Source organism: Hippopotamus amphibius, chromosome 12 (genome assembly GCF_030028045.1).
Source record: "Hippopotamus amphibius kiboko isolate mHipAmp2 chromosome 12, mHipAmp2.hap2, whole genome shotgun sequence".
Taxonomy (NCBI): domain Eukaryota; kingdom Metazoa; phylum Chordata; class Mammalia; order Artiodactyla; family Hippopotamidae; genus Hippopotamus; species Hippopotamus amphibius.
Window position 1 is genome coordinate 92,162,702 of NC_080197.1, and position 10,739 is coordinate 92,173,440.

The 10,739-nt window shown below is 36.2% G+C and overlaps 1 protein-coding gene across 1 annotated transcript in view; it reads left to right on the forward strand.

Moving 5' to 3' along the window:
* NELL2 (neural EGFL like 2) overlaps positions 1-5,513 on the forward strand; it is a 334,778-nt gene extending 329,265 nt beyond the window's left edge. Inside the window, exon 20 of the mRNA XM_057701965.1 lies at positions 4,803-5,513. Coding sequence (XP_057557948.1) covers positions 4,803-4,853 — 51 coding nt within the window. The 3' untranslated portion in view covers positions 4,854-5,513. The remainder of the gene's footprint in view (positions 1-4,802) is intronic.
* Positions 5,514-10,739: the final 5,226 nt, after the last annotated feature.

Consider the following 10,739-nt stretch of genomic DNA (forward strand, 5'->3'; position numbering starts at 1 on the left):
CACTGAGTGGGACACTTGCGAAATTGGAAACCAGAGGGCCACTTTTAACTCCTGGGGAGACTCTAGATATAGTACTGAAATAATTGAGGTATAGAAAAGAATAGTTTTATGAGGATGAAGCTCATAACTTCCTACATGTTGCCTTCATCTGTTGGAAACCATAAACTCACAGTTTGGAAAGTGGACATCTGTGCTAAAATTAGAATAGATAACTAGATCTATCTATGGAAAGAAATACCCCATAAATGAACAGTATTATAATGAAGATTTTAATGTATGATCAGGAGAGCTTTGCAAATCAAAAGAGGAAGAAAGGATTATTCTATAAATACTGCAATGACTGGACAGCAATCTGAAGAATGTGAGTTGTATATACTATTATATCATGTGTCAAGACAAATTCCATGTGGAAAAAAGTGCTAGATATTAAAAATAAATCAAAGCAAAGATAAGTAATCAAATATTTATCTAAATTCTAGAATGGAGATGCCTTTTCTAATTTAAAAGGGATAAAAATATATCTCAAAGAAAATTTAGAGCTTCTATAGATAAACAAAATTAGCAAAATAGAAAATCACAACTGGGGTCAGAAAAATACTTTCAGCAGATATGATATCTTTATTAGATTAAAAACACATGAAAATTAATTAAAAAATAATTATTTCCCCATAAATAAATCAACAAAGGATGAATAAGCAATTCATTAAAAAATATAGCTATTAAAAAAGAGGAAATCATTGTTTTAAATAATTGAAACTTGAATATAAACCAACATAATGAATTATTATTTTCACATACTACAGAAAAAAAAAATTTTTGCAATAATTTCCAATGCTGACAGAGATGTACTGAAATTGTAGTTCTTATGCAATGTTAGTGACACTGAAAAATACATGTCAAGAGCCACAAATACACCTCCTTGCCCACTCCTCATCCCCACAAAAATATCCAGAAGATTCTGATTAATCCTGGGTCTGAGAATCCAACCTAAAGAAATAATCTAAAATATGGAAAAAACTATATGCATCACAATATTAACCTCAACATTAATTGGCATGCAGAATCAAGGAAGAAACCAAAATATCCAACAATGGAAAAATGGTTAAATAAATTATGGTAACTCTGTGATATGACATATATCATAATTATATATTATATGTAATTATATGATTGCATTATTCAATCATTCAAGTATTAACAATGCTTATAATAAAAATTAAGATAAAAATATTATGTGTGATTACATATGCGCTTTGATCACAAGAAGGTTGAAAATAAAGGAATATGAAGTGAATTCCAAGAGGGCATACTAAAATATTGATAACAGTGGGATCTAAAATATGTTGATTTTTATGCAGATTATTTATAGCCACATATTATATATAATATATAATTGCATATATTTATTATATCTGTAATATGTATAATTTATAAACACTAATTAATGTATTAATAACATATAGTAACTGAGAAGTAAATAATAAATATATTAAATATAAATAATAGTAAAATATTGAGATTTGTCCCAGCACTTTAAAGGTGGTACTCTATTGTTTTCTAGTTTCTGTTATTTCTGATGAGGATTTAGCTATCATTTGTATTTTTGTTCCCTTATATGCAGTGTGTCTTTTTTTCTCCTTTGTCTCCTTTCGTGATTTTTTCTTTATCTTTGGTTTTTAGAATTTTGACTGTGATGCACTTAAGTATGATATATGGGGTTTTTTTGGTCTTTGTTCTCTTTGGTGTTTGCTGGGCTTTTTGAATATCTCAGTTGGTTATTTTCACTGAATTTGAGAAAAATTTGGCCATTGTTTCTTCAAATATTTTTGTCTGCCACATTTTCTCCCTCCTAGTCTTCTGGGACTCCAATTACATGTGTGTCGTATGGTTTAGTATTATCCTGAAGGTCATTGAGGTTCTGTATTTATTTCAGTCTTTTTCTTTTTGTTTTAAAGAGTGGATAATTTATATTGGGGTTTTTTTTCCAAATTTATTGACTATTTCTTCTGCCATCTTTAATCTGCTCTTAAACCCACCCAACAAATTTTTCATTTTTCAAATATTTCACTTTTCAGTTCCAGAATTTTTATTTAATTCTATTTTATGTCTCATTTCTCTGCTGTAACTTACCATCTTTTTTAATTCATTATGACCATCTTTTTTAAATCTTTGCATGTATTTGTAATAGATACCTTTTAGTCTTTCTCTGCTAATTACACCATCTGGGTTAACTTTGACTCATTTCTGTTCACTACTTTTTCTCTTGGTGAGGAGTCACTTTTTTCTGTTTTTCTTCACATGTCTAATAATGTTTATGGTTTACTGGATATTGTGAATGATATATAGTATAGACCCTACATTCTATTTAGCTTCCTCTGAAGACTATTTTTGTTCTAGCAGATTGCAAATTATTGGCCAGTCACCTTGCACTTGAGAAGACTGGGCTTTACATTGGTTAGATGGGTCTATTCCAGATGTACCCTTAGTTATAGCATGAATCTCTTAATCTTGAGACATTGTTTTACTCCTAATCATGGCCCTTGTGGGCTTTCAATGGAAAGCCTGAATTTTTTATCAGTTCCTCCTAACTTGGCAGGACACAGATTTTAAACACTGCTACCCACAGTGAGCAGCATCTGAAATATCTGCTTAGATCTTTCAGACTTCAAGCTGTGACTCTCTCATTGCCCCTTTAGAATCTCCTCTGCAATTCAAAGACCAGCCAAGGATTTGAGGGAAGTTTACATGCTGATTCACTCCCTCCTTTCTAGATATTTCCTCCTGAATTTCCAGCCACTCTAGCAGCCCAACAGAGCCCTAAATGTTGTCCTCTGACATCTGGGCCCTATCAGATTGTGGCTTTCTGCTTGAGTTATGGTTTTCCTAAATTTCACAGATTGGGGAGTGCCCTAAGGGAGAATGCCAAGTAAAGATTAACCTCACACAGTACCTTTTTCTTCTTTTAAAGATTGAAACCCCTCTAGTGTCTGCCTGCTTTTAGTCACTATCCATAGCTTTAAATAGTTTTTATATTTTGTCCAAACTTTATAGCTATCCATAGGAGGGATAGTCTTATATAAGTAACTCTGCCACTACTGAAACTGGAACCCCAATGGAATATTTTATTAATCTTTCTTGTATAAACTATGTTTCCCTAATTGGGGAGCTTCCACTGCCAAGGTCTGTAGAGCATTTATGTTGCTATAGCAGAATATATTGATATGGAATAGGAAAAACACTACTGGAAGATTTCAGAAAATATGCCTTCTCTTCCTAATACATACTCATACTCCAAAAATTCCCTCTCTTTCCGCTCAAAATCCATACAATTTGAGGAACTGATATTCTCAGAAACTGGTACACCCCTCCCTTCATTGGGTCAGTAGATTGGGAAAGATCGTGTGACCAGGTTATTGTCAGAAAACCTCTGCCACTGAGTATAATGACAAAGGTTTAACATGCTGCTACAGATCCAAGAGATAGCTGTCACCTTTTGCTGTCAGAATAAGAACTCTGCTTAATAACAATTTTAAAAGAAAGAGGATTAGGTTAAATTGATAATATTCTTCTTGGATCTAGACTGGCTTTTCCCTCATTTGGTAAGCTCCAACAAAGGCTAAAATATCAAAGTCCTTTCTTAAGTTTTATCTTATATGAACATACCCTTTTGGTTTTATCATATTAAGGTCTAATACATTTTCAACCATCTAAAGTCAGTTATCTGAGAGAATACATCAAATAGAAGATGTTTTAGAGTCAGACTAACCTGAATTTTAATCCCAGCTGTACCATTATATTAGCTGTGTGATTTTGGACATGATAGTTAAGCTTTCTGATCTTCAGTTTCTGAACCTAAAAAAAAAGTGACTATTAATAGTGATCCTACTGGGAATGCTCTGAGGTTGAAATTAGATAATGTATTTAAAGTGCCTGGGAAAGTGTCTGACACAGAGTACGCACTCAAAAAGTAGAAGGATATTATCATCTTATGATGGTGGTAACAAGACTAACATTATCATTATTATTAGCTAGCTAGTAGAAGAAAGTAAGAGTGCAAGGATTCAAAAGAACAAGATACAAATGTTTTTCCTCTTCTGTAATACACGGTACTATTTTGCTACTTTGTTATAAAAACTAATTATGCATATCTGGCCCTTCCCTGACTATCTAAAATTATCACCCAGACTGAACCTTTTTAGGTTTCTTAACTACACAGAACTCTTTTCACTTAAAGCCTTCACTCATTCTGTTCCCTGTGCTCTTAGCCTGCCTTTTCACAGAGCTGTCTTGAAGTCTTGGTTTAAACATCACTTCTACAGAGAAGTAGACTCTGGCCAGCCATTCTAAGTAGCCAGATTTTTATTAATCTCATAATATCACCTAGTTTGTTTCTTTCTAGCATTTTTCATAATTTCTAATTGTACATTTGCTTATTAATTTTCTCCCCCCAAAACTATAAGCCCTGTCCTGTGAGAGTGGTGACCACATCTGCTTTATTCACCCATCAGCATATCTAAGGCTCAGTTTACTGAGTGCTTATTTTGTGAATGAGTAAATAAAAGAGCAAATGTGATCTAACAGAATGTCATGGGGTAAATAAAGCTAGCCTATGATTTGCCACAAATAACGGGCCATAGTTGGTGCTGCTATAGTAGAGACATGAAAAGTGATGGGGCCATTGAACTTTCAGGGGCGCATAAATAGCAGTAAACCATTCAGGTATCTTATGTGTACCAATCGATGAGTATTGACTAATGGCTTATAAATTAATATCATGCTTTCCCCTCCTCTCTTTTCTCTAGAATGGCCACATCTGTTGCTCAGTGGATCCACAGTGCCTTCAGGAACTGTGAAGTTAACTGTCTCACTGGAAATTTCTGTTTAAAGAATGTTCTTTCATTAAAAAGACCAAAAAAAAAATGATAAGTTAAAACTAAGTGGATGATTTGTGGGCAGCTAAGTGCAGCATTGTTAATAGCTGAGTGAACTTTTCAATTATGAAATTTGTGGAGCTTGAGAAAATCACAAAAGGAAAATTCTTGGGCCAAAATTAGAGTGGAATTCCACCTCAACTGCGTCTGATGTCAGCCATGTAGAAGAATGGGTGTGAAATACACACCATGGCATCGTGACCCCTGGATGTAAAGCCTGAGCTTTGAACGCCTCTAGCTTCACTGGTGCAGAAAATTTTCCTGTAGATCAGAATCTTCACGAATCAGTTCAGTTCTTCACTGCAAAAAATAAAACATAAGGCAGTGAATGAATTCTATTTTCAGAAGCAAAGCAAAGAAGCTATAACATGTTATATGTACAGTAATACACTCTGAGAAGAAATCTGAAACAAGTTATTGTCATGATAAAAATAATGCACAGGCATGGTTACTTAATATTTTCTAACAAGAGGAGTCATCCCTATTTCCTTGTTTTACTGCATTTAATATTATTTGGTTGAATTTGTTCAGTATAAGCTCGTTCTTGTGTAAAATTAAATAAATATTTCTCTTACCTTATAACATGTCCAAGTGTCTGCTTAATGTGTTCCTTTCTCCCCACAGATGCCTCAACATACAAACTGCTTTCCAGCTCTGCTGATAAAAAACCCCCACCATGCTCTTCCCAAACTGAAAGGTGATTTTCACTACATTACATGCCCATGTGGGAGGTGTGATGGACACCTTTGTTCTGCCTCTCAATATCCCCTCAGTCGCCTTTTACCCTGCCTCATATCCTGGGGGCTGACCTGTATACATTTCATCGATAGGTTCTCTGGTCCTCTGGATTCTGATTTGGTTTGACCAGTAGCGACCACTGGCAGGATATCAGAAAGAGGAAGTTTGGATAGATATTCTGCTGGCTCCTTTCCTGCCAGGTCACTACAATGATTAGCTGTGTCACTTACTGAAGGCGACACCTCCTGACAGGTGGCCCTGTCTGTTCAGCTGCCCCCTTCAGTTTCTGTTAACTTCTATTTGCTTCTTCTGGCTTAGGGATAATAACAACTCTGGCTATTTTGTCCTTGCAGATACCTGCTGGATTTCTTGTTTTCCCTACTTCCTATCGCATTTTTATAAATGATCCCTTTATTAAACTCTCTCTAATTAGCCAGCTTGAGCATGCCATCTGTTTCCTGCCAGGACTTCGACTGATATGCCTAAGGAGGGGAGTAGATGAGGGCTGGAAATATTCAAGAATTGGTCCTTCACTATTTGATATAAAAATTTAAAGAATCCCAATCTTAGGAGGGATTATGATATCACATGTTAAAATTTTTGATGCACTAGAATCTCAGGAGGGAAAAAACAAACTTATTAATGCCCAATAGAGGAGTTAATCCAATATTGCCCTATTCATATGTTTTGCGCTAGGATGAAAAGGAAATAAAAATATTATTAACTTTGAGTTTAGAGACTTCTTTAAAGAAAAAAAAATGGAAGTGAACAGGATATGACTTCTACAAGCTACAGAAATGGTAAAGTGGCATTTAACTACCCCTCCCCATTGTTATGGAAACGACCTAACCGGAGCTGAGTTAAAGGATAATTTATAAATGTCTTACTACTTTGGCATGTGTAATATTTATTGAATGTGTGAATTCAAGTATCTCTCAATATTCCCTGGATCTGTCATAAATGATTTTTTCTGCAGCCTTTTTGTATTTAATTTAGAATTTCAGCAGAGCATAAGGTTTATTTTTATCAGGTATCATTTACTATGGTAACTAGCAATTTAGTCTCCAAGAGGGTATTAATTTGAAGTTTTTTCTACATATTTTTGAGATTTCATATTAAATCACCCTGCAATATATTTTATTTCCTTTTATGAGGAGAGTAAGAAATAGTATGTGCATGTGTGTATACCTACCCATACAGTCCGCATCCGTATATTTGTATACGCTCATCACTTGGATATTGTATGCCTTCTGAAAGAAGGAGCAGGGCTGGAACTGCATGCTCCCAATCTGTTTTAAGTCTTTGTGGGGCTCTGAGCATATGGGTGGTTTCCAGAGTCTGGTTTCTAAAGACTTCTGAAAGAAAGAAAACTCATAACATTGAGAAAAGAGGGAAAAAATAAGATTATGTTCTTCTAAGGACCATTAAACCAATGAATGTGTTCAGATTGAATTTTTTCCCTTCAAGGTTTATCCCATAAATAATAGATCCCCGGGAGAATTACTGTTTACCCTGGCAAGCAGTAATCAATTGCCTCTTAAGAACTTTTTTCTCTGAAAAAGAGGTGGTTAATGCCCTATTTCTTGCTCTGGAGATAATTGGCAAAATGCCATGGTTGAATTATGCCAATGTTGTGGGAAAGTGAGACCTAAGAAGCATGATTTAATTTGGGGGTACTTGGCTCTTTTAAGAGCAGCCTTTGATAGGCAAAGTCTTTATTACATTTCCTTTATTTTCCCTTTTCTGAAAGAAAAAGCGCAAGAATATTTGAATATGATTCTTTGGTCATTCGTGAATGGTAATCCTTATCGTTTATCTCCCTTTTCAAAAGACTGCCATATTGCTTTGTTCTTTTGATTGTATAGTGGTAAAGAGAATCATGTATAATTGCTCAAATATACTGCAATATCATGCAACTCCTTTCATCTCCCAGTAACTTGGTTATCTATAGCCAAAGCTGAGACAGTTTACAATTGCCTTAAAAAATGAATGGTATATCAAAGCTCTAAAACAGCAATCAATACTCTGTATATTGGAGCAGCAGCAGTCATTCAGTTGAACAAAGGTGAGATTACATGCAATAAATAAAAAGTAAACCTCAATTCACTAAGCATTACCCCACCTATGGAAGCTCCATGTTTCTGACTAGCTAGGGATTCTTCTGAAGGTCAGCAGGTCCCAGAGACACCTGCATGGTCCCAGTCTAGTTGGTCTAGCACTAAGCATTGATAAGACCAACTTTTTTAAGAGCAAGACTTTCTGTGTTTCTTATTTTTTCAAAGGTAGGATGTTAGTGGCACAATGGTAAATTGATCTCAGAGAGTCATGCCAAAAGGATCCCTGAAGGCAATAAGTGAATGTTATGCTCTGTATACACTTTATTCACTGAACACTCCCCCGAGTCGTCACTCTGTTGCCGTGAAGTTGGCTCGTTGAGTTCCCTCTGACCTTTCGTTACTGATGTACTGTTTTCTGCCCTAGAATTCAATATCCTCCATAAAGGAATTGTCACGTCTTTGCAGAATAATTGCCCTTACTTAATAGACCTGCGGGTAGAAAGGCAGGAGTGCCTTGAGCTATAGTGGCTCTGGATCTGTGGTGAAATAAGTTGGCAAAGAAGAGAACCATGGGAGGAGTTTGGAATAGGATAGTCTGAGCTGCAGCTTCCTGTATACCTTGTATTTCCCAGGAGACTGGGATGACTCCTCCAAACCTGTTATCTTAGCACTGGGATTAAATCATGGTTCACAGAGATTGTTTGCATGACAGGTTCTCAAGTTCTTCTTTATTTTGAATGACAAATGGCACAATATATTATTGTCACCACCAAAATATTGCATTTAAAATATGCTCTGCATTTATCTCCAGTGTTGGGTGCTTTAATAAAACACTCTGGAATAACAGTGTGACTAGATGTGGAAGAAGAAATGATATCAAGTTTATTTTTGAGTAATTTTCTTTCTCTTTCACAAAAAAAAAAAAAGCTATAAATAAGGAAAACAGGAAAAATCAGAAAACATAATTTTCTTAAAAATATATAAGGAGGACTTCCCTGGTGGTCCAGAGGTTAAGACGCTGCACTTCCACTGCAGGGGGCATGGGTTTGATCCCTGGTCAGGGAACTAAGATCCCACATGCCACGCATGGCCAAAAAATAAAAAGCAATAATAAAAAAATAAAATATTTTTAAATATGTGTGTGTGTGTGTGTGTGTGTGTATACGGATTCCAGGAATAAGTTTATCAGAAGAGATTCGTGGTCTTATGGAGAAAATATAAAACCACATTGAACAAATTTTTTTGAAGTCCTCTAGGATATACCTATGCACTGTGTGGAGAATTTACACAATGAACCAATTTCACTGCAACAGTCCAGATACCACAGGGAATAAAGTGCGTTCAGAACAGAAGCATCTGCATATTGCCTCCTGATGGAGTCCACATCGTAATGGAGGAGAAAGAAAATTAAGAAATAAATAGATGCTATGTCAGGGGAAGATAGGTGTTCAACGAGGAAAACTTAAGCTGAGTGGAGTAGTGATATGGACAGGGTCATGACAGTTTAGATAAGGTGGGGATGAAGTCCTTTCTAAGATAAAGTGACATTGGATCAGATACTTGAATGAAGTGAGGCATCTGCACGCCTGGAGGGGCAGAAGGACAAGCCAAGGGAGTGTGTGAACAGGTCTGAGATGGGAGCACACTTACATGCGGCGTGAGTAGAGCGGGCAAGCTAAGCGTTACAGAAGCTGTGGTCAGAGAAGCGGCTGGTGACCAAATCACGTAGGTCTTCCTAGACCATCGTTAGAGGTTGGCATCTTTATTCTTAGTGATTTGGAAGTTGTTAGAGAGTTTTGAGCCTAGCTGTGACACAGTCTGATGACAATTAAAGAATCACTCTTGGCCCTTTGTGGAGAATAGACAGGGGAGTGGGGCAAGGTGGGGGGCGTACTGAGCTTGGGTGCAACAGGTACATTTATACCATAGAATTTCTAACAAGATGGTAATGATTTGGACTAAGATGGTAACATTGAGGGTGAGAAGAGAGAACCGTTTCACATTCAAGAAGATCCGCTTCAGTGGAAAGAATGGGTAGGAAGACTAAACATCACAAAAGTGTCGATTCTCCCTAGTAGTTCTAATAAGGAAAAAATTCCTAAACTATTATACGAGGGTGAGTCAAAAATTATCCACACTCTGGCTGTAGAATTTATTTTAATTAACTTTAGGAAAGACAGATACATCATTTTTCAACATAATCTCCTTGCTTTTCAATACGCTTTGTCCATCTGTCAACAACTTTTCCTTCCCTCATTAAAACATGTTTTAGGCTGAGCTGCGAGCCACTTATGCACCACTGTCTTCACTTCTTCATCAGAAGTGTATCTTCATCCTCATAGGGCTGCTTTTAGGGGACCAAACTGGTGAATGTCTGATGGAGCAAGATCAGGATTATTAGGGAGGATGCTTTAAGACCTCAAAACGAATCTTTTGCAGTGTCGACACTGTGGGCAGAGTGTGCGGACGTGCGCACCCTCAGACCACAAAAAACAAATCACTACACGCTGGTCTTCTTTCGTGAAAATCACAAGTGGAGCATCCGTTTTTGCTTACACTGCAGTTACAAATGAACTGATGTAACATGTTCACATCTGCACAGCAGCGACTAGGGAGACAGTAGCCTTAACGGAAAGCACTGATAAGACAGTGTGGCAAACAGAAGTCTTAATGTAACCAGAATGCAGATAATTTTTGACTCATCCTCATAGAAAAGCAAATGGCCAAGAATATTTTGAAGAATTATATCTGGGGGCAGGGGAGACATTCTATCAAGAGGATATAAAGCTATAGGAATTAAAGGTCTTTGTCGGGGGAATAAATAAAATACAGATCGGTATATAATAGCATCAAGACCTCAGAAAGCATTCTATGCACAAATGGATACTTGATATGTGACAGAGGTTATACTGAAGAATTGGGCATGTGGAAATTGGTTATGGAAAAGCAAAAACATAAAATTATGTCCTTATTTCATGCAAGTCAATTCCACATAAAGACCTAAATAAAAAAT